Source organism: Topomyia yanbarensis, chromosome 2 (assembly GCF_030247195.1).
Source record: "Topomyia yanbarensis strain Yona2022 chromosome 2, ASM3024719v1, whole genome shotgun sequence".
In the NCBI taxonomy this organism is placed as follows: Eukaryota; Metazoa; Arthropoda; class Insecta; order Diptera; family Culicidae; genus Topomyia; species Topomyia yanbarensis.
The window spans coordinates 370,829,147-370,852,077 of record NC_080671.1 but is presented as its reverse complement, the minus strand read 5'-3'; the positions used below and the strand labels follow the sequence as shown (position 1 = coordinate 370,852,077).

General features: G+C 38.9%; 4 protein-coding genes across 10 annotated transcripts in view; 1 reads left to right on the top strand and 3 right to left on the bottom strand.

The window, feature by feature from the left end:
* Nucleotides 1-737: 737 nt before the first annotated feature.
* Nucleotides 738-3,182, bottom strand: LOC131684520 (26S proteasome non-ATPase regulatory subunit 11). Its single transcript, XM_058967476.1, has 4 exons — nucleotides 3,055-3,182; nucleotides 2,172-2,767; nucleotides 1,845-2,114; nucleotides 738-1,712 (listed from the first exon to the last, which is right to left on the bottom strand). Exons 2-4 carry the CDS (start codon nucleotides 2,706-2,708, stop codon nucleotides 1,269-1,271), a joined length of 1,251 nt encoding a protein of 416 aa, XP_058823459.1. The 5' UTR covers nucleotides 2,709-2,767; nucleotides 3,055-3,182; the 3' UTR covers nucleotides 738-1,268.
* Nucleotides 3,183-5,236: 2,054 nt separating this feature from the next.
* LOC131684518 (plancitoxin-1) overlaps nucleotides 5,237-22,931 on the top strand; it is a 54,544-nt gene continuing 36,849 nt past the window's right edge. The window contains exons 1-4 of one of the 4 annotated variants that reach the window (XM_058967475.1): nucleotides 5,237-5,360; nucleotides 5,491-5,636; nucleotides 5,709-6,672; nucleotides 8,771-9,002. In XM_058967475.1, coding sequence (XP_058823458.1) covers nucleotides 5,542-5,636; nucleotides 5,709-6,672; nucleotides 8,771-8,878 — 1,167 coding nt within the window. In that variant the 5' untranslated portion in view covers nucleotides 5,237-5,360; nucleotides 5,491-5,541 and the 3' untranslated portion in view covers nucleotides 8,879-9,002. Of the gene's footprint in view, nucleotides 5,435-5,490; nucleotides 5,637-5,708; nucleotides 6,673-8,770; nucleotides 9,003-22,931 lie in introns of those variants that run through there. The other 3 variants (XM_058967472.1, XM_058967473.1, XM_058967474.1) reach the window with 3 other exon arrangements.
* On the bottom strand, nucleotides 6,715-8,083 carry LOC131684524 (uncharacterized). Of its 4 annotated transcripts, none has more exons than XM_058967484.1 (3): nucleotides 7,886-8,083; nucleotides 7,427-7,804; nucleotides 6,715-7,295 (listed from the first exon to the last, which is right to left on the bottom strand). In XM_058967484.1, the coding sequence occupies exons 2-3, from the start codon at nucleotides 7,793-7,795 to the stop codon at nucleotides 6,804-6,806; spliced, it is 861 nt and encodes a 286-aa protein (XP_058823467.1). In that variant the 5' UTR covers nucleotides 7,796-7,804; nucleotides 7,886-8,083; the 3' UTR covers nucleotides 6,715-6,803. The 4 variants fall into 4 exon arrangements, with proteins under 4 accessions (XP_058823467.1, XP_058823465.1, XP_058823466.1 ...); XM_058967482.1 differs by having other exon boundaries at nucleotides 7,858-8,082; XM_058967483.1 differs by having other exon boundaries at nucleotides 7,427-7,830; nucleotides 7,886-8,082.
* Nucleotides 14,489-16,201, bottom strand: LOC131684523 (monoacylglycerol/Diacylglycerol O-acyltransferase). The gene is made up of 5 exons (XM_058967480.1): nucleotides 15,725-16,201; nucleotides 15,530-15,668; nucleotides 15,370-15,473; nucleotides 14,953-15,314; nucleotides 14,489-14,896 (listed from the first exon to the last, which is right to left on the bottom strand). The coding sequence occupies exons 1-5, from the start codon at nucleotides 15,795-15,797 to the stop codon at nucleotides 14,588-14,590; spliced, it is 987 nt and encodes a 328-aa protein (XP_058823463.1). The 5' UTR covers nucleotides 15,798-16,201; the 3' UTR covers nucleotides 14,489-14,587.

Here is a 22,931-nt window from a genome sequence, read left to right as displayed (position 1 = left end):
GACCTTGTTCTGTCTAATACCTCGCAGAGGGAGCCCAGGTGGGCTCCGGTACCGAATCCCTTCAGGAAAGCGAATTGGCGTGGGTCGAGTAATTTCTCGTCTTCCATCCAAGTGAACTGACCTATCAACATGCAAGAAGGAGCACATATCTATCATCCAGCCAAGAAGACTTACGAATCAACTATAATGGATTCCCTCTTGATAAAATTGCTTACCATTGCTCATCTCTTCCGGCATTTCGACGTCGTTGGCCGACCGTCTCATAGAAGAGATTTCTTTCATCGAATCTTCAATTTCAGTCGGAACTCGTATATGAGACGCTCAAGGAGTTCAACTGGCTCGAATATCAACTATCTGAAGCAAAAAAGGCATTATATTTATCATTTTAATCATATTCCTTAATCCTGTAATCAACTAAGGCTGTCTACCGATTCTAATGCAGAAACGCTAATGCTGTGCCCATCAGGAATACGTCAGACAACCTTAATTGACCCCCTAGTCACCAGTTTGGCCTTACCAAGCCGTAACGCGGGTGGCGGCGTGAAAACTGCCGAATAGTGGTTGAGAACAGCATGAAGCAACATCTGATATTACTCCAAATGTATGTGATATCCAAGACTGACTTGGATAGTTCCATCGACGCTAGTTTGCATACTTTATATAACTAAACTCACTGTTCTCCATTCACCCACATTCTCCCACAAAAGACGGTAAACATACAAAAATAAAACCAACAATTTTCTAGATTTTTACGAAATAATTTATTTGATTACTGTGTTTGAATTTGTTATGTTCTTATTAAACCAAGTACTGTTCTGTTAAGAATACATTTCCTGATATTGAATCGCGTAATGTTCTGTTTTTTATTAGTTTCGATAATGATAACTTTATATCTCTCCAGCTCTCAGGGCTGCAAAAAACTGTAATGGTTCATTTAACACTAAGTGATTTCCGCTGTCGCAATCGCGTAGTTCAGTTCTCAGACAGCCGAAGCACGCTCTTTTGCCAATTTAGTTACAATCCTAATCGGTCTATTTCTAAATATATGATTAATTAGCTCTTCTGCTTAATGATTTTCCTCAAGTCATTGCAGGTTTTTTAATGGTGGATTTGAAGTAATCGGTAAGTTCCGTGAGGGAAGGGGAGAATCCCCCTAAACAATCGAGATTTATTAAAAAAAAAGAACAGTAATCTGTAATAGCGCCAGACAAGGAGACAAACCTAAATAGAACAAAGTACCAACAGCTGAGAACGTCGCTCGCCGGTACTTACGTCAATTTTTTAGCCTTCTGGTACAGCGTGTCTACCACCTTGCCCATATGCTGTATCGTTTCCAGTGCGGTATCATAAGTCTTATCAACTGGGGTTTCCTCGAACACGATCAAAACGCCAATACCCTGGTCGAGAATGCCACTGAACTTCTTATCGAGGATCATCTGGGATAGTTTCTTCTCCACCTGAGCGATCGGGAGGGCAATCTGTTCGGCGATGAAGCTTACCTCGACACGGGCGTACGGTTCGATGATACGGCAAAGATTCTGTTCCAACATCGTGTCGTAGAGGGTTCCGAGGTGAGCCTTCACGATAACATCATCCTCCAATTCGTGCTTGTACTGCTTAAGCGCATCTTGGAAGTCAGCCAGCGAGCGTTTGTGCGAGGCCTGCGCAACAGCTTTCATGGCATCGATGTCTTTACCAGAGTAGGTTATTGCCTGAAAAAATATTGAGTCATAGTTTACATCGACGTTTCGAAAGTCCGTAGGCTTTGTGTCATAAAACCCGAAACGAGTGTTTTCGGATCTTATGTCACGATACCATCCATCTATCTAGTTACGTCGACTTACCAACTTCCCACTGACAATTTGATTCACGTCGTCGCTCTGGCCGAGCATAATCTTGCACAGTAACATATACTTAAGAGCGGTAAGTGCTTTCGGACTCTGCACACTGTCAAACCCTTCGAATGCTTCGTAAAAGTAGGAGAAGGCGGTTTTAAAATCGCGCTCGTCCGCAGCATGTAATATTCCAGACTGTAAATCAAGAGTAGCTTGTACCTTCGGAGGGCAGTAGATCGCGTTCGCGGTAGTCCTAGCTGAGGTGAGTGCGGCGCGAGCCTACAAAAAAACCATCATTATTATTTGTACCATAAATGTTTACAGAATAATAAAAACCTTAGGAAGATTGCTAAGCGCATGGTAGGTCTTGCTCTCCAATAGCTGAACTTCAACAAGTAAGTTCTTGTCGTCCAGCTTCTTTAACTCCCGCAGCAACTGACTGCCGAGGGCCAGTGCCTCCGTGTACATTCCTGTGTCAAAGTACAACGCAATCAGCCTTGCCTCCAACGATTGTCGCAGGAAGGTACGTTTCTCCTGTTTGGCCCACTCGATACACTCCTTGCATAGCTGAACTTCGATTCCGGTTTCGGCCTCAAGATCCAGGAACAGATCGACCAACGAGCGGACTAACTTGGCTGCTTTGGCTTTGCTTAGGAAGCTCAAAAAGGGTCGTGTAACCTTGATCAAATCAGCTAGCTCTTTTGCTTTACCTTCCTTCTTGTACGCTTCTCCCAATTCGACGATTTTTTGTTCTTTTTGACGGATTTGTTCTTCATCGTTCTCGTCCACCTCAAGATCGGCAGCAATTGTGGACAAATCCTGGCGGTTCAGCTGCAGCGACTGAGCGCGATCGAACATCATTGCTCCGGCCATTGTGTGAGCTGGATTCGATTTCTACGCAATATTCGCCCGTCTTTGTTGGGTTGATAAATCTGCGGAAGTAAAATTAAACACCTTTATTCTTCTGTCGAGAGCAGTGATTGTGCAAACATCAAATAAAGGAAGGAATGTTATAAGATGAGACGACAGGAAACGGTGGGTGGTGGTGTAATTCAAAACGAGGACGAGCGAGCTTCGAATCACACAAGTCATCCAAATGCTACCAAGGTGCTAGCTGAGCGGATGTCAACAAGCATGAAAATTGGCTCGATTTCAGTATAATTTCAACAAACTTTATACTGGAGATTATTGAACTAGGCGTAAAAAAATGTTAACTCACCGTTTGCGGCTAAAATCACTAATAATATTTGCCTTCTACAGGAGAATTTTAACAAAAATTGCGGCTTAAAATTTTTGCACCCAACTTCGTGTCTATTTGCATCCTTTGATTTGACAGCTCCTCCATTTTTTTTCTTGTAATGTTGGCAGCTTTGTGTAGTTGTGGAAAGATTGGTATCCACACGATGTCGACATTGAAATTTGGTAACTTCTCCCCAGTTAAACTCATTCCGGAACCGGTGCGGATTTCTGAGACTCAATCGGTTTCAGAATCGGTTGTTGCATTTGAGTTGGAATCCATACTGACTCCATTCAGGATTCCGAATCAAATTCCGAATGGTTTGACTGGGGGGATGGAACATGGTTAGAGAAAAAAGCAAGCGTCAAATTGATCCAGCTCTCGAACGTCACATTGAACCAGATTGAGATGGCATATGTGAGCAATATGTAAACAAGAATGAGATCGTATTGGAGTAGTATTAACTAAAGAGACTACAATAGCATATTAATCTAGTCTAGTATGGACTAATCCACATGCAGTTGTGTTAGTGCATGATTGAAGTTAAATCGTGTGAAATTTTTGACAAATGGGGTTGAATCAAATGGAAAATCTCTCACACTCACTTATTTCGAATACTTGTTATATGTTGTATATGCCCAAGTAACCGCGACGCTTTCAATGATGTAAAGTTAACAGTCTTAAATGAGTCGTTCGTGGAATGCGATAAAATGCTTCATTGCTGTAAATGCAACACCAATGCTATTATAAAGTAGAAAAGGGCGATTAAGCGAAAATGAGGAAGCACCTAAACATCGCGCCAACATTTCTATTACTTGATTTCTTTTATTTTTTTTTTGCGGGATTCGAACCATGGTCATCTGACATCAGCTTCATACGAGCTAGACCGTTAGCCCTCCTATCTATGGAGAATACTTATCGGAGGAATGATATTTGCTGTATATAAATAACTCTTTACATTAAACAGCCTTTGTGAATACAAAAGAAAAGCAAACGACGCTACGATATATAAGGAAAGGTGTAAATATTTGTAATTTTTGAATGTATTAGTATTTTTCGCGTAGCTCCCCGGTTGCGAAATACAGTAACATCAACAAACGAAACAACGACCAGTTTTAGAACTGCGTTCGTCGTGCAGATTTCGAGACATGATCAGCATTTACACCTGTTAACGAAAGCGTAGCGGCTGCTAAAGTTTAATATAATATTGATGCATGTGATACACAATTGTATTTCTCAACAAATTGTGCAGAGTAAATAGAGAGCATTTGCCAATTGAAGCAATGAAGGTTTCTTGCGGATGTTGTGTTCTATACACCAGTTTCTTAAAAAACGTTCGCCATTCCCTTTCACATATGACCCGCATTCTCTATGGTATGTTTCATCTGAGTAAGAAATTGGAAAGATACATACTCGTGTTGTTTAACTCCCCAAACCTAAAAATAGAATAGTTCCGATAGTGCTGCGATATCTTCGCACCTTTCGCCGAAAATTTTCCTTTCTCCATTTTGTTGCAGATTGATTTTTTTAATGGATCATTTTCATCATAAACGTCAAATTATTTTAATGTTGCATAGCTTTTAGTTCAAGCATTATATGCCATTCAAGTGCAGCGCAGTAGAGCGACAAAACATTTGTAAATGCAATCCCTAATAAAAAAAATTATACACAAACTTTAACCCATATACTGTATCGATATTGTTGGCTATTTTCGGCAAATTTAAGACTAAGAGAAACGAAAACAATGAAATTGAAAGACGGATAGGTATTCTAGAGTGAATCAGTTATAAACTTAGAACGGAAAGCTAGAACTAGGTAGGCTCATATGGTCATGATCGAAAGGAAATGTGAAGAATTCTTTGCCTTCTGCAGAGTAGGAGTTGGGCGTTGCACCCAAGTCTACCGCATGGTCTATGGTAGAACATAACTCATCATCATGTTTTACCGCCGACGCCGGTTGGTTTCAAAATCGTCCAATGAAGGACGTTCGTTGGACCAATTTGGACAACGTACAAATAACCGTTCAACAAACGTCCATCGTTGGACCCGTGTTGAACGATTTGGAAACAATTTTTTGGACGTCTCAGTGGGTGACTCCATTCAGAAATCAGAACCGGTTCCGGAATGAGTCTAAACTGGGTCTCTCTGGGTAGCATGCTACAGTCGACATATAGTCGACATATCTCCGCATCTTGCTTATGCAGTTGCATTATGTTTGTAAGCGCGATTTAGATGCATTTAGTATAAAGTGACTGTTATAACTTCAGTTATTAACTTATTCCACATGCGTAAGTAAAACATTTTTGAAGTAAGTTTAGAAGTAAACACAGTTATATTTACGGCGTTTGACCTGAAATACAGTGTAAACTAACAGGCTTTCGTAAAAATGATAAAATACAAATAAAAAAACATTTTCAGGCTTTAATATAAATGGTGCATTATACAATAGTTGAATAAGCAACTATTCAAATGAGAATGCTACTGTTGTTACTGTTAACGGTATTATTTCAAGGTGGTTTGTTCGAACTCGGTTGCCGTGATGAGGAAAACAACTTAGTGGACTGGTAAGCATTAGGATACCTTCAAGGCAGTTCAGATACCATAAACGGTACTTTAACTACTATTCCTCTTTGCAGGTACTACTTGTATAAACTACCACATGAATATTTTGACCGCAATACGACATCATCTGGTTTCCGTTATGCATTCATGACTTCAGCTGGATCCGGTAAGTGGCAGTTATCGGAACGGACCGTCAATGATAGTGCGAGTATTCCGGGGCGTACGTTGCAACCGGTACTCGATGAGAGCGGTAGCAGCTCGTTGGCTCTACTTTACAACGATGAACCGCCAGAGAATAGCACTGATGGACTGAGGGGGCATACTAAGGGTGTTGTGGCTACAGATGGTACTAGTGGCTTTTGGCTTGTACATTCAGTACCGAAGTACCCACCACCACTGGGTCAATCGTATCAATATCCGAGCTCAGGCAAGTTGTTCGGTCAAAGTTATCTTTGCATCAGTGTTGCTGCCGACCAAATGGAACTGATTGGCATGCAGTTGCTGTTGAATGAGCCACATGTTTATTCGTTCCGGATACCAGAGGAACTGCAAGATCGATTTCCTAGACTGGTCAAAGTGACTCAGATGGAAACCGACGAGAGCCCTCCCTACTGGAAAGTCTTAGATTTGACATCGCGCGGGGGCACGACTTTTCACTCATTTGCTAAAAATCGTTTCTTCAAAAAGGAATTGTATGCCGACTTTATTGCACCAGCCCTTCAGGTTGGATTGCAGGTGGAAACGTGGCAACACGGAGCTGGAAATTTGCCGAGTGAATGTTCGCATTGGCCAGTATTCAATGTAAAAGATGTTAAGGTTACAGAAGATTACCACTTTTCCACTTTGAAAGATCATTCAAAGTGGGCCGTATCCAGCAACTCGGACAAGGAATACATTTGTGTGGGCGACATCAACCGTCAGGAACATCAAAAGGAACGTGGCGGAGGAAGTGTTTGTAGTCAGTTGAGTTCAGTAGTTGCAGTGTATAGAGCCTCAGTAACGTCTATCGAAAACTGTACCCAGGAAGAGTCTAACAAGGTAAGGTAATAGTTGTGTTGTTTGATTTTAAACAAAATGCCATTATAGCTTAATATTTGGTTAATTTATTTCATTTTTATCAATTACGGAAATTTAAAAAAAAGGAAGGAAAGATAGCCAGCGTCTTCATATTATTGGTACTGCTCTTCTAGTACTTCTATTTCCTCGTCCGATGTTTCTTCCTTTATTTCGTAGTCTGGGCGAACCAACAATGGGTCGGAGTTTCCGTAAGGTTTCATTTCCATTGATTCGTTACCGATGCTGCTTTCCTCAGTGGTCATTTGAATCATCGGTTCGTGTGGCAATGTTTGGTCGCACTTTTCCTCCAGTAGCAAGATTCGATTGTCAAGTATATGCATCAGATCACGCATCTGAAGAAACGTTTCTCTCAAAGCACGTACCTCATCCCGGAAGCTGTACCCATCGGCAGTTTCCGGGATCAATCGACGCTGTGGCTTAACCACAACAGCTGGTTTCCGTTTGGGTGCCAGTAAAGTGTCTCGAGCAACTTCGTAAATGTTTCTCGAACTGATTGCGGTACTATACACGTGTATACAAAGGACAATATTGGTACTGTTCCATCGTTCAACGTAATGGCTACTTATGTGGCGCCATGAATATGACTGAAATAAAGGGACTCTTGAAAATTACTTAAGAAAATTATGAGTTATGGCTGAACACCAAATTTACTGAATTAGAAATGTATTGAAAACTAAAAAAATCACTTTTAAACTTGCAGTAACGTAATTATTACCTTTCTACTCTTTTTATCGATAAATGTAACAAAGCGGTTTGCATCGCCCATGGTCAGCACATTCGGTTCATCCCAGCTCACAATAGCACGGCCACAATTGTCCAGTTCGACTCGAATCGGCTGTTTGATATGCGGTTGTATCAAGCTCCACAGGTATGCTCGGAACGACTCAATACTGTGCGCTCTAATAAGCCACTCTTGCAATCCCTCAATATTGATCCGTTGGCCAATAAACTCCCGTTGTGCCACCTTGAAGAGACACCGGATTGCGCCGTTCTCCGGACCTATGGTTTGGCTAGTAATAGTACTATCGTCTGCTTCTGTCTCATCTTCCCACGTCGGTTCTTCTTTCCCGATTTCGATTTCCATGGTAAGGAGCTTTAAAAAGGATAGTCACTTAAAATCTGCGAATTTCTGTAGACATTATTTACGTTGCATCGACTTATTTGTATTGTTTACGCTTTTCGACGGTGTCGCGATAATCCAGGAAACTTTTGGGTCCGCTTTACACGTTCAATATTTTTCTCAATACTAGAAAATAATGGCAAAAGTATTGAACGTGTAATGGAAAACAGTTGTATTGACGATGTGCATTTCAAATGGGTTTGACGTATTTAAGTAGTATCTTCAATACTGTGTATTGTCAAAAGTATTGAACTGTCGCTTAAACCCTTTAAACTAGAAAATGGAGAAAATGTTGGTTGTTGTTGTCAACTGACAACTTTTCGAACGGATGGAATATACACGCTCATTCATAACAACTCAAATTTGAGTACCTGGCCACTCTATTTCATAAAAAGTGCACGTAGTCAAAAAAGTGAGTTTGGGATGCAAATGTCAAATTTGAGTACATTATACTCAAAAAGCAAGTAAGTATGTATGTTTATTTGCAACGACAACCTGTTAGCGTAAGCTTCATATCAGGTTAAGGAAATGAAAGTGCGAAAAATAATCATTCAGTATTTTTACTATTGTTGTAAAGAATGTCATAGATACTTCAATTATCATTTACCTGCACTCAAAAAAAAAAATAAACGTTATGCCTATTGATTTTATACATAGATTTTTGCAATTAACGGAGGCATATAGACACTATTAGCTGGCACATAAACCTAATGTGTATATTTACAAGAAATATTAATCTTACATTCACATTTCATAACTATTAGGCACATAAAACTCCATTCTATAACAATATGCACATATAACTTACGTGTGTGCATACATAGTTTATACAGTTGACACATAGAAGGTATGTGTGCGGGTGATAACAATAGCATTTCTTCTTCATATGAATTTTAAGCGGTTTGAAGCAAATAGAATTAACGTTTGGATTTTTTTCAGTGTGTACCTTTATACGCTAACGATGTCCGGAAATATAAACCGACGACGTTTTTGGACATCTCTCATGCCAATCGGCACTTCGTAGTAATGGCTGAAATGAAACTGTAAAAACAAGAAAGTTAGATTTGAATAGAAACAAAACTTAGAGAAACCTACCTTTGAGCTTTCTGAATGTTTCGCGTCGACTCTACAGTTACTAGGTCCGAGGCATGACCTATTATAATGGTTTTAATCAGCCCGACATATATCAGACATATATTGAACTCATAAGCAAATTTTGTGGTGATTTGGTGATATCATGGCGGCTGGAATGGAGCAAAATTTGAAAAAGGCGCATACCATTTACTATTTTTCGTATCTAAAAAATAAACAATTTAAGCATTTCTATCAGCAAATTTATTTCGCTGTTCAAATTAGAAACTGTCCTTATTCCCTCATACAGAAACATAGATTCTATTTGGAGGTGTGGTATTTTCGCGAACGTTCGGATGGCGCTTTCGAATAAACGTATTACTTGTTTGTTAGTGAAACTACTTTTAATCTTTTCTCTGTGGAAGTGTAATTGAGAATGAGTTTTTACGGAAGTTAGCCGGATGCAGAGCTGCCAGATTATTTTTTTGAAAATCTGTATCCTCGTTACAAAAAATCTGTTTTTGTCTGTATTGAATAAAAAAAAGATTTTGGTAATTGATTCCCATTTATAAGCCTCAAGTATTGTCTACTATAAATTCAAGCATTAAACCGGAATTTAAATTGTGTACTTTAAAGTAATCTGTACATTTCCTAACTCAAGTTTTAAATTATTTAAAAGTGTTATGGTTCATTTAACAATTATTTATTGAAGAAACGGCCAAAGTTAATGAAAATGATTTCAGAAAGGGTCCGCCAATTGAAAATTCTTAAAATCCGTGTTAATCTGTATTGTGTATTGAATACGAGGGGAACGTCACTTCAGAATAATTGTTATATTCCGTTCGATTTTGCATGAATTTTCATTTTTTCGGCAATTTTAGAAAATTTAAACAATTTTCTATCACATCGAGTATTGCTAAAATATTTGAAAAAAATTCAACGAATATATCCAATCTCAATCCAATTTTGCTCGAATTCCGATCAATTTGATGTAACTGGCAACTCTGCATGCTCTATTTTATTTACTTTCAATAATTCTGGCAACAAAATTTATGTTTCTGTTTTGATTTGTTCCTGTAGTTATGCTGCTGGCAATGTTTTGTTTTGATTTTATCGAGCACTGAAACTGTCAAAACGTGAAATTCGAGCAATTCAATTTATTTTTTATGACACATTTCAAACTATCCTTGGCCATTCCAAACCATTATCAAGTAATGTCGGAAATTCGAATCCATTTTGATCTAACCAATACCAATTTTTATAAATCTAATCAGAATTTTAAATTATAAGTTTATTTCATCAACAAATCACGGCGTGTCGTTCCCCTCGATTGAATATCTGTATTAAATCTGTATTCTGTATCAGGTCTGTTTCTGTCCTTAAAAATCTGTATAATACAGATAAATCTGTATAAATGGCAGCTCTGGCCGGATGACAATAAACGCACAGATGAAACGCAGAGCTGTCAAAGTGACAGACCGCCCTATTCGTAAATGTCACAAAACGCATAAATATATATTTTCCAGTGGCGGGTGCATTACTACAGGGCTGTATCCAATGGATTGCTACAGAGTTTAAAAAATCTAAAAGAAAATAAATCGATTTTCGGAAATACAGGAAGATGACTTACGAAATCTAGCCACTACCACTTATATTGGAATTTCCGAAAATCCTCCGAAACTAGTCAACATCTCCTAAGTCATGAAATCCTCCGGTAGAGCCGACTAACATGCCAAAATAATTCTGAAGGGATCCATACCAAAACCATCGTGTATTGTATTGTGCTGCTTTGATGTTTAAACTGGGAGGAAAACAAAACTTTTACATGGCGAATTGGGAGGCAAACAAACCGCTTCTGGGTCGAGGGCAGGGCGGTAGTATAAAAATGCGAGATTTCAGTGTGCGTATTTTAAACGTCAGATGACTGATGTGCGAAATGAAGAATATCGAAGGAAAAATAAGAAGCCGATTGTCATATCTTGTCTTAGCTACAGACACTTTAGGTTTGTTCCAGTACCAGGAGAAACTGGAAGTACTCCGGAGCAAACAGGGAGAAAATCGTTCCTGTACTATCTTCTTCTCTTTTTTCTTCTTCTGGTGGCAAACCGGAGTGAAAAGGAGCAAGAATTTTTTACTCCGGAGCAACAGGGAGTAACTTCCATGTACTGGAACAAACCTTTTATACACAGATTTACGGAGTCAAAAACAGTAAAACTAGCAACCATGAACATTTCGTGGCATCACGGAAGATCCCATATGAGCTTTGCATTACAGACACTTTATCCAACTTTTTACGTGCCATAATGGCGGTCTAAATTGTTTAGTTCGTAATAGTTTAATTGTCCTTTTTTGACAATATTCGTTTACGCCTATGATAGGATCCGCCAGCTGGCTTCTTCTTATATTTTGCTAATCCCTGTTGAAAACGACACACCCCTACCCGACCAATGTTGCCAAAACATTTGTTTTGTTTCGGTCGCATATTTGTTATGATCAGCCTCCTGCTAGGCAGCCATTTTGTCCTAGCCAACATCAGCCGTTGTTAAAATCAAAACAACCCAATGCTATTGCACGGGCGACATGGGCCTAGAGGCGGCTAGGCCCACTATATGTTGACTACTGTCAAAGTTTATATATCTCAATAGCGGATGACAGGAGTGGCACCTCTCTGGTTCTGATCTAGGATAGGATCCGCCAGCTCTGTCTCCTGTTTTTGAAACAATTCTGAACCAGCTCGTGATTGGACGAAAGTGACATTGGCAAACGTTCGGCTTGGAAACTAAAAGTACTAAAGGGCTGCTTGGAAGTGTTGTCGTATTGTGATATAAAACGTAAAACGACGTTTGTTTACCGTTTTGTTTTTTTTTGTTTTCTTGAGATTCCGCTTTCTTTCCATAACGTCCGTCTGTAATTATGAAGTGCAAGGCATTTTCTGGCAGACGAATTCAAACATATTATCCAGAACTGAAGTTCTACAGGTTTCCGAGAGATCCGGTAGCGCGGTGTGCGGATTAATGCGGAAATGTCTCTTTTCGAAGTCTAACCGAGTAACTGACTATTTAGCCTTAGTATGGAAATTATTTCAACTTCATGTAAAAATTGTCTTTGTTCCAGCGCCGAGTAAATTGGGAGTATTGTCTATCGCGAGATAATATAGCATTTCGTCGAGTTGTTGCTATATGGGATACACACGAGTGCGGTCGAAACAAAAACAAACGTCAAAATGTTTTCTCACTCGCACTGATGCAAACTAGATGGGCGCGTAATTCAACGCACGGCCCGGTGGCGCAAGGCTGAAAAGTCGCAATGTGGATTTAAGAAAAGATTCGCAATACTTTGGGGCAAACCGTGAGAAAGTTATCCTGGAAATCGCTTGTTGTTCTTCTTTTAGTATTATCGATACAGTTGAATTTTACAGTTTTCAACTGCATCAATCATCGGTGTAAATAGGAGCGTGTTATTTTCTACTGCTGTTTTCTCCGAAAAAATCACATGAAGTACTGGAACAAACCTAAACACCTATACAAACTAAACAAATATTAAGCCTTGCTTAAAAGTAGTTTTAGAATAATTAAACCAAATGCGAACAGAGAAGATTGATCTTGTGAATGAGGTTGCTCGACTCAGAAAGCAACTTACAAAAATGAAGAGCAGGGAAATATTTTTCGTAATGGCCAAAAACAAATATATATTATTTTGCTTTGCTGTATTCCGATGGAAGACCCGTAATGATCATTTAAATGCGGATATAAAGACTAAATCATTGGTTTTTCCCGGAGCGTGAAATTGATACATAATATAGAATATTTTAATCAGAACAATTTAAGTTTTGGACACGACTGTAACAAAACAAATATTTTGGCAACATTGGTCGAGTGGGGGTATGTCGTTTTCAGCAGGGATTAGCAAAATATAAGAAGAAGCCAGCTGGCGGATCCTATCCTAGGTTCTGACAAAAATATTCTTGCTTGTGGCACTAAAAACTGGATTCTAACCGCACTGCGCACTTGCTATTCACTTGTCTGTCTATGAAAATAACATCTCTACCACTTGAAATACATGTGTTTTGACAGCTCGCAGTTTCCAGTAGCAGTTTGATCACTCGCACTTTAAAAGTGCGGAGTCCAGGTTAGTGGGAAGTGCGCAATATGTACCACCCTAATAAACATCGTATGATTCAAGAGCCTAACGACCTATTAGGCAATCCATTAGACGTTTGTTTGACAATTCAGTGGTGGGTTCTGTCAACAAGTCTACGCCTGCGAACAGAAAAACTCGTCCGACAAACAACTTTGTACGTCGGATTCGTTTGATGTTGGATCGAATTATTGTGCCTTGCAGGATAATCGCTCGATATGCGATTATATGAAAGCTCAATTGAGATAGGCGCGTGACAGCCGCCTATATAAATGTATAGACAGCTTTTTCCTTGAAGCTTTCGAAAAGCACACAGCTGGCAGAAAAATAAAGCTCCACTGAAATCTGCTTGCGGAGCAGCTGCGGCTATATTTGATGCGCCTTTCAGACGCCCGCAATGTGAGATTTTATTATAAGCGCGACAATAACGATATTGTCAGACGTCGCACCCCTCGGAGTAACGTCAGAATAAGTAAACAAGAAATAATCAGCTGATCAGAAACGTCTCATGGATTGCCTAATTCAGGGTATCATCCAAACAATATGTGGAATCGTTTCACTGTATAGGTTGAAGTTCCTGTATATTTTTTTATTAGGGCAATTTCACGCTTCTGGAAATATCAAATATTTAGTCTTTATATCCGCATTTAAACGATCATAACGTTTTTTTCATCGGAATACAGCAAAACAAAATAATATACATTTGTTGTTGGACATTACGAAAAATATCTCCATGCCTCTTCATTTTTGTAAGTTGCTTCAAGTAACCTCTGTTACAAGAATAATCTTCTCTGTTCGGATTTATTTCAAACATTTTAAAACTACTTTTCTACGAGGTTTAATTTTTGTTTTGAAACAATGTAAACGTTTGTTCCAGTACTTCATGTGATTTTTTCGGAGAAAACAGCAGTACACACAGAAATTTTTTTTAATATTGGTGAAAGTAAGAGTTCCGCTCTTAACAAAAAACAACCAACGCTATTAGGTTGGAAGTAAAACTTTTAAAATAATCAAGAATAATATCAAAGCAAAAGTTTTCCTTTTAAGCAAATGAAGAAACTTAGTTTAAAAATAAAACAAAAGTTTTATTTTTAAACTAAGATTAATGGACTGTCAAAAAGTACAACCAAACGGGCATTGAGTGTTTTGAGAGAAGTACAAGAGGAGCCTCATGCAAAGCTTATGGGAGCCAGTTTACTTTCATGGTTGCTATTTGACGGTTGAACTTGACGGTACACATTCCTCAATTAGGACGAATGACCCATCGAGGTTAAAACCTCCATAATCAATATAATACATTCCTTAATTAAATTGTATTATCAAACAAGGTGTCAAAAGATTTTGTTTTACTTCGTAGTTCATCGTTGCAATCGACGTGATCTATGATAATCTGACTGCAAGGCTATGATAATTTAAGAGCCGCGAGGTTCAATGAAAGAAAACAAAAAATGTATCATAATTACATTAAAACCACTTTGTCTTCCAGAAATATATAAGTACGATTACAACAATTAGGTTCGATCCTTTTCTTACACCAGTACTTCACCATTAATCTCCCTTCCTCTTGGAGAAAAAGCGATCCGCTAAAGCGTGTAGAATACTGCCGGGTATCCTTTGATTTTTGTTAATCAGTTCTTCAATTGCGTACGCCACCTTTTCTTGTAGCTGTTCAGGTGTCAACGAAGGGTCGTAATAAATCGGTTTCCCAAGGTGGGTTCGGAATTTGACTGGAAAACCGCCGTACACTGGTCGAACCGGAAAGCGTACGACTTTGTATAGCCAAATGAATAGCCGTTTCGCGAATCCGATCGAACGGAAACCTTCACGAAGATTTTCTGTGAACATTGGAATGATTGGCTGAAATAAGAAAGGTCAATGTAGGTCAAATAGTTGTGTTGCACAGGTTTCTTTACCGCTTTGGATTCAATGGCTACTTTAGCGAATCCGACACGATGTTGCCACAGCAGCTCATAGTTGCTATCGCCAAACTGAGCCTCATAGACTCCTCCGGGTGCAATGGACAGTATGTTTCCTTCCTTCAGTACGCTAGCGCAGGACTGCACCGTTCCTGGACTGATCTTCATGACGCGTGCCAAAAAAGCCCATCCAGGTAGTTTCTCCAAAAATCGATCTCCAACCGTGTACACCAACCGAGATCTCTTCAGATAAACACGTGCAACAAAGTAGTACATATCGATGGGAATGGCACCATGATAGTAAATAACTAGAGCAGGCCCATTTTGTGGCAGATTTTCCATTCCGATAACTTCGTAACCTGTAAAATATAGACACTTCGTCATAAATCGTAGTAGATCACAGTTTATACTTACCATGGAAAATCCAACCATGTGCATCCCATACCACAGCCACCAAAGTCCGAGCGACATCCCAAAAGTCAAAATCTCCTTCGTTGTAAACTTGCAGTATAAATCGGCTGGAAAGGTCGCATGTAATTAGCACAAATTTCGCACGCAAATAACTGATACTGACCTATGCAGTTTGTATACATAAAGAAACGATATTGACAAATAAATTAGTAACACAAAGAACGAAGGTAAAATAAATGTAACTAGCAGCGGAGTTAGCAGTCGATAGAGCCATATCGAGTAATCCAGATCCACGTATTGACCTGGATAAAGAAATTTGTTTAGTAGGGTATATATATTTTCTCATGTTAGCACTAACCTATGTAGCTAAAGATGGTATTCCTTATAGTGTCATTGTTTAGTGCAATTAATTCCTCGGCTACTGAGCCCATTATTAGGTTCGGCTTAATTACTATACGTGTTTCGTGACGTACAGCTTTGATGTTCTTCTGTTTCCACAAAGGCTAGATGACCCCAATTTTCCTTGCCCTAAGTTATTATATCATTATGACTGATAATCGATTTTCTTCCGTCCGTAAATTAAAATATTCCAAATATATAAACTCCGGTTTTGCATGGACTAGCCCCGGAATTGCCTACCAAAGAACTCGATCATGATTCACTATACACAAGCAACACTTTCACCAGAAAAACATGACCTCCAAATGTTGTAAACAATAGCGTAGGCTCGGTGAAATTCTGCCGCAGAGTTGTTTTGCGAAGTCGTACGTTACATGCGACTCTTGTGATGACTGGTTGTTTGCCCTGTGCATATATGGTGTGTTATCCTATCCACAAGCACTGTCGGCTGTTTATCAGAACGGTTACTAGGGTAACAGAGCCTTTATTCATCTCAGCCCAAAGTCCTTATATTTAGAGATTTTGATTTCAGCCCCCTTATTCAACCTATTCATTTGAATTATGCCACCCCCAATAAAAAAATTATACAGGAACTTTAACCCACATAATCCAACGATTCGAACAAACGAAAAATGTATCATAATTACATTAAAACCATTATACCCTGAACAGGTCGTTAGGCTCTTGGATCATAAGATGTTTGTTAGGGACTGCACTACACCGGCCGGTGTAGTCGATGCTACATTTGGCAGTAATTAGTCTATCTCTTTTTTGCACTACACTGGTGTAGCACCAGGTAAAAACGAAAACGCTATTAGATAGAATTGCATCTGCATTACAAATCTGTTATCTATGTGCAAGAAATTGTCTCAAAAGGTCACAGGGTAAGAAACATGGCATTAATTGCCTCAGCACACATCAAGTGGGTAGACATGCTGGAGCGATTCAGTCGGTGAATGCATAGAGATAAGAGCTTTACGCCTTTTAGGATTATATATTTTGCAAAGAAAAAATTACCTCATATACATCGTATTATTTAAGAGCTCATGGTTTGACCACATATGGTAGAGTTCATGTATACTTTTTGTTTATTGTGGTATAGGCACATGCTTCAAATTTCGAAGTAAAAATCTTGATCCTGATATAATTTAACTTGCCACTAATGAGATGAATAAGGGATCATATACCCTACGTCTAAATTATTGTAAAGTAGTGTAAGCTGTCATTTCAATAAACAACCAAAATTTTTGCACACACCCGTCAAATGACAAAACGGTAGAATAGAGCACGGAAAAATAAAACAACCCAAAAATGGGTTATGAAAATTCAGAAATAGTTTTATTACTCCCTCCCGCGATGTTTTTTATGCATAGGTTTTGTATAGGAAATTTCATTTCGCAAGAGGTGCATACTTAGCTTAAAGAGAAAATTGATTTAAAACCGTCTTTATGCTTGAAGGGCACAAAACCTAACTATAACTCAAATGCGTTTGCTGTGCACTTATTAGTGTTAAATTCGAGGGGAACGCCACTTCAGAATAATTGTTATATTGTCGCGCTTATAATAAAATCTCACATTGCGGGCGTCTGAAAGGCGCATCAAATATAGCCGCAGTTGCTCCGCAAGTAGATTTCAGTGGAGCTTTATTTTTCTGCCAGCTGTGTGCTTTTCGAAAGCTTCAAGGAAAAAGCTGCCTATACATTTATATAGGCGGCTGTCACGCGCCTATCTCAATTGAGCTTTCATATAATCGCATATCGAGCGATTATCCTGCAAGGCACAGTATTCCGTTCGATTTTGCATGAATTTTCATTTTTTTCGGCAATTTTAGAAAATTTAAACAATTTTCTATCACATCGAGTATTGCTAAAATATTCAAAATTCAACAAATTTATCCAATCTCACTCCAATATTGCTCGAATTCCGATCAATTTATGTAACTGGCAACTCTGCATGCTCTATTTTCGAAACTTTCAATAATTCTGGCAACAAAATTTATGTTTCTGTTTTGATTTGTTCCTGTAGGCCAGCAGCGTGGCAATGTTTTGTTTTGATTTTATCGAGCACTGAAACTGTCAAAACGTGAAATTCAAGCAATTCAATTTATTTTTCGACACATTTCAAACTATCCTCGGCCATTCAAACCATTATCAAGTAATGTCGGAAATTCGAATCCATTTTGATCTAACCAATACCAATTTTTATAAATCTAATCAGAATTTTAAATTATAAGTTTATTTTATCAACAAATCACGGCGTGTCGTTCCCCTCGGTTAAATTAGTTACGAAATTTCGTCTCACCAGAATCCGAAACTAACTTAGTGACAGGACCAAGCTATCGCCAGATTGCACAGAGGAGTATTTGAGCCAAACAGCCGATCAAAAGCGAATACACCAAACTCGTGCAATAGGTTCTAATCCTACGCTGAGAAACAAAAATATGCATGGTAGCATACTTTTTATTCCCGTCTCTTTTTTTCTGCTGTGATTTTTATGCATTTTCATGCATAAGATACCATGAGTGGATATACCGAATATGTCCAATGTATAAAATTTACAGCAGAAAACACGAGAAGCAGATAGAAAAGTATGCTATCGATGCATAAATAGAATTCTGCGTGTATATGATTGGTTTCTTGGATAGAAACTACACAATTTGGAAGCCTTCTTTACAACAATTACAACCAGCGATAGGGTTCAGAATTAGAATAAAGTAAAAGCAATAAATTCTCATCAAAAAAGTCAAGATATTTACTTTCATGTATCTAAGAATCAGTATTATCCATCGGTTAGTCGTAAAGTATCTACACGCCACCGAAAAACTACCTAAAATTCAGTACTTTTGACTCAATCTCGTGGTATCAGGAAGGTAAAATTAGGAAAACCGTGTTGAAGGTAGTTTTCATTTAACTACGGCAAAAATAATAACTCAACCTTGAGTTTAATAGGGATCTTTAATTTGGAAATATTGTGTCAGTTTTTCATATTAATTGATAGCGGGTGTCCTTACGAGTACACTCATATCATTCTTAAACCTTAATTATTCTTTTATGATTTTTAAATTAAAAAAAACCAAACTAAATTCAACCAGCAAACTGACAGTTGTCCTACTAAATGACGTATCTGCAAATATCTCGTTCGCCTCATTGTTAACCGGGACAGCACCCCACACAGCATGATCTGGTACTTTTTCAATCCGCTAGCAGTCTGCCATCCCAAGTTTTATCTGCAAACTATGGTAGATCTGATAAGGCAACCTATAGTGTCGTGCAAGTCGCATGGGTTTGGATGTGTTATTGTCCTAAAAGGAAACAAACTAAAAAATGTTTTTTTCAATAGCTTCGGGCCAAAAAATTTAAAAAGGACTGAGATATTAACTCACGGTACTAATCTGCATCAGAATATGCCTTAACCCGCACACTCCTAAAGATCCCTATTTACATTAATTTAAATTGAATTTTCCTAATTTTAAGTATATCCCAAACAACTTAAAAGTACCTTACTGCACGGAAGACCTCGACTGAGTCGAATCTCTCGTTTCGTTTTTGACCACACTAATACCCGGTTGATTCGGAATCCTGAATGAAGTCAGCATGGATTCCAAATCAAATGCAACAACCGATTCTGAATCGGACTCGGTTGTTGCATTTGATTTGGAATCCATAATGACTCCATTCAGAAATCCGAACCGGTTCCGGAATGAGTTTAACTGGGTAAGTGCGAAAGCGACGCACAGCTCAAAAGTACCTAAATTTAAGTTAAAAGAACTTATTCTGTAGGTTATTTTATGGTTGCGTGTACTACATCCATTGGTACACTGAAAAAATCCAAACGTTAATTCTATTTGTTTAACACTGCTTAAAATTCATATGAAGAAAAAATGCTATTGTTATCACGCGCACACATACCTTCTATGTGTCAATTGGATCATTAAGCTATATATATATAGTTTTCCGTTCCATTCTCGTGGCCGTAGTGGACCACCGGTCTAATCAGCGTCTTGTAGATAATCAACTTCGTGCGGCGGCGAATTTTGTTCGACAGGAGCGTCCTCCGGAGTCCAAAGTAGGCACGATTTCCCGTCAAGATCCGTCTCTGAATTTTTCTGCTGGTATCATTGTCGGCGGTTACCAGCGAACCCAAATACACGAATTCGTCGACCATCTCGATTTCGTCACCGTCAATCCGATCTCGGGATGGGAGGTCAACATTGTCGTCTCTAGAACCTTTCCTCTCATGTATTTTGTCTTCGAAACGTTGGTGGTAAGTCCAATCCTGCTGGCTTCAGCCTTCAGTCTGATGTACGTTTCCGACATCGCCTCAAGGCTCCGTGCCATTATGTCAATGTCGTCGGCGAAGCCAAGAAGCTGGACGGACTTCTTGAAGATCGTGCCACTCGTGTCTATCCCCGCTCTCCTTATTACATCTTCTAACGCAACGTTGAATAGCAGCCACGATAGACCATCACCTTGCCGTAACCCTCTCGGAGATTCAAAGGGACAACGCGCATCACCCGATCTATCATTGCTATAACTAATCGTTTTAGCTTATCTGGAAAACCTTACTCGTGCATTGTCTGCCATAGCTGACCGCGATCGATTGTGTCATACGCCGATTTGAAATCGATGAACGAATGATGTGTGGGCACGTTGTATTCGCGGCACTTCTGCAGAACCTGCCAAATCGCGAATATTTGTTCCGTGGTGCGCGGGAACCCATGAATCCCGCTTGGTAGTGCCCCACAAACTCCCTTGCAAAAGGTGAGAATTGGCGGCAAAGAATTTGGGAGGAGGACCTTGTAGGCGGCGCTAAGTAATGTGATCGCGCGGTAGTTGCAGCAATTCAACTTGTCACCCTTTTTGTAGATTGGACAAACGACACCCAAATTTTGGCGATTACCCAGTGCAGCGCTCTAGCCAGTGTTTCACCTCCGTATTTTGATAGCTCGCTGGGTAGTTTGTTGCCGGTAATTCTCCCCTCGGTAATTGTCGAGTGGGTAGTACTACCCATACTACCCACGTGTTCCGCCGGCCCTGTTACTGTATCTTCTTTCGTGGATCAAATTATATTAATACTTTTGGTCTGCTAAAGAAACATGGGTTGGCTTATTGTATTGGATGATGTATGGATGATACCCTGAACATGTCGTTAGGCTCTTGGATTATATGATGTTTATTAGGGTTGTACCAAATACAAATTATTTTTATAAACTATAAACTTTATAAACCATTTGTACAACCAAATACAAATGGTTGTACGTTTCATTGGAAATGAGCCATTCAATCATGTTGAGGCGATTAATTGAATTGGCACATTTCATAATAAATGCTGAAAAACGTCGAAAAAGATGCATTACCCAAGTTTAATGTGTGCTAATTATTAACTTTGACTGAATTTGTCAATAAAACTGACTGAAACCACAGACTAACAGACATTACACTATGAGGAAATTCCCTCAAAAAACGTCGATCCGACAATTTTCCCAGAACACTAGCTCCACCTTTCATTCACGGTCCCAAACACTCATTTACTGGTTGGTTACCTCTCAGGTTTGGGAGTAATTTTTCACTAGTGGTCTATCCCCCATATGCTTGTTCATATGTCAGTGGCGCCATAATTTCAAATGTTGTCACAATCCCAACTACAAATATATTTAAAATGACCGTTAAAGCGGGCGAAGCTTTCTTTTTAAGTGTTATGTCTGTTAGTATGTGCTGAAACCGTTTCAAGTTTTCGCATGTTTTATTTACAATAAGGTTTTTACACATAATTGCACCACTTTTTATGAAAGTGTCATTCATCCCATAAGAAATACATTGCGACGAATCGTGCGCCGAATAGAGCAACGAATCTTGCTGTGACAAAAAATAATCGTCGCGTTTTCTTTGGAAAAGCACGGACAATATTTCCACCGAAGAGAAAATTGGGTAAAATCACGTTTGCGCGTGGAGGACACAAAACCTATCACACTTAGGTTGAATTACTGGGTACCATAACATTTTAGTGCGGGTTTTAACCCGTTTGGTAATCAACTAAGTAAAACAACTTTGTTATCGAGCTCTCCGCAATATTCTTTCTAATCTAAACGTCAAAAATACTGGTCTGTTTAGCAAAATTTTTAGAGCGTTAGTTAATCCCGCGACCTATTTCCCGAACTGTAAACTAACTTTTAGCGATATTTTTCAGCTGAGGATTGCTGAATTGTTCTGCGATTTGATAATTGAATTTGACGAATTACCAGTGAAAGTTACTTTATCAGTTTCTCATTGGTTGCACAGAAAATTATAAGAAGTGCGGAATTATTTCTTTTTTTCGATTTATCTCATTTGCATATTTCAAAAATTTAGATAAAATCTGATAACTCTATCTTTATAATGTAACGTATCCCCCAATTGTTTAATGCTGAAAAGCGGATAAATGATGATCGTTTTGGAGTTCGAGATGTACTCATTGTTCAATAAAAGTAATCTTACATCTATGAAGCGTGATCACGGATTTTTACCTGGGATGTTTTGAATAGAGAACTTATTCTACGAATTTCATTTTACTCTGCAAAATCTCAAAAGAATTTACTGAAGAACTTTTGGTTGGTTTAGTGTGATATAACTGAAATAGTTTGGAATAAGCGATTAGTTTTCGTCTCATCAGAATCCGACCCTAACTTAAGTTTGCGCTATTCCAGGATAATCGAAAAATTAAAAATATAAGATTAATAGACATTGGATGTAGAAGTAGGTTCTTGAGGCAGCCCGATTGCACACAAACAACAGCCCGGGGACAACTTGACAGATAGTGCTTGTTTCATATATGTACCACTAATTTGATGGTGGCGCTAGTATGCCTTCTCCGTACGAGTACCACGAACCACGAAACGAAATTGTTTCAAGAGAAAAGCGTGTTTCGTTACGTGTGTTATGAACGCCGTCAATGCAGCAAGAACAACATTTAGAAAAAGCGTATTCCAAAATGTGGATAAAGAAAACAATTATTTGAGAATAAATTTATCCCTAACTGGAAACTACAGACACTTTATACACAGACTAGCGAAGTGTCAAAAATTGCAGCCAAACGGACTGTCAAAAAGTGCAGCCAAACGAGCATGAGGGTTTTTGTAGGGGGAGTGCAAGAGGAAGCCCATGCAAAGCTTATGGGAGCTTCCGTGATGC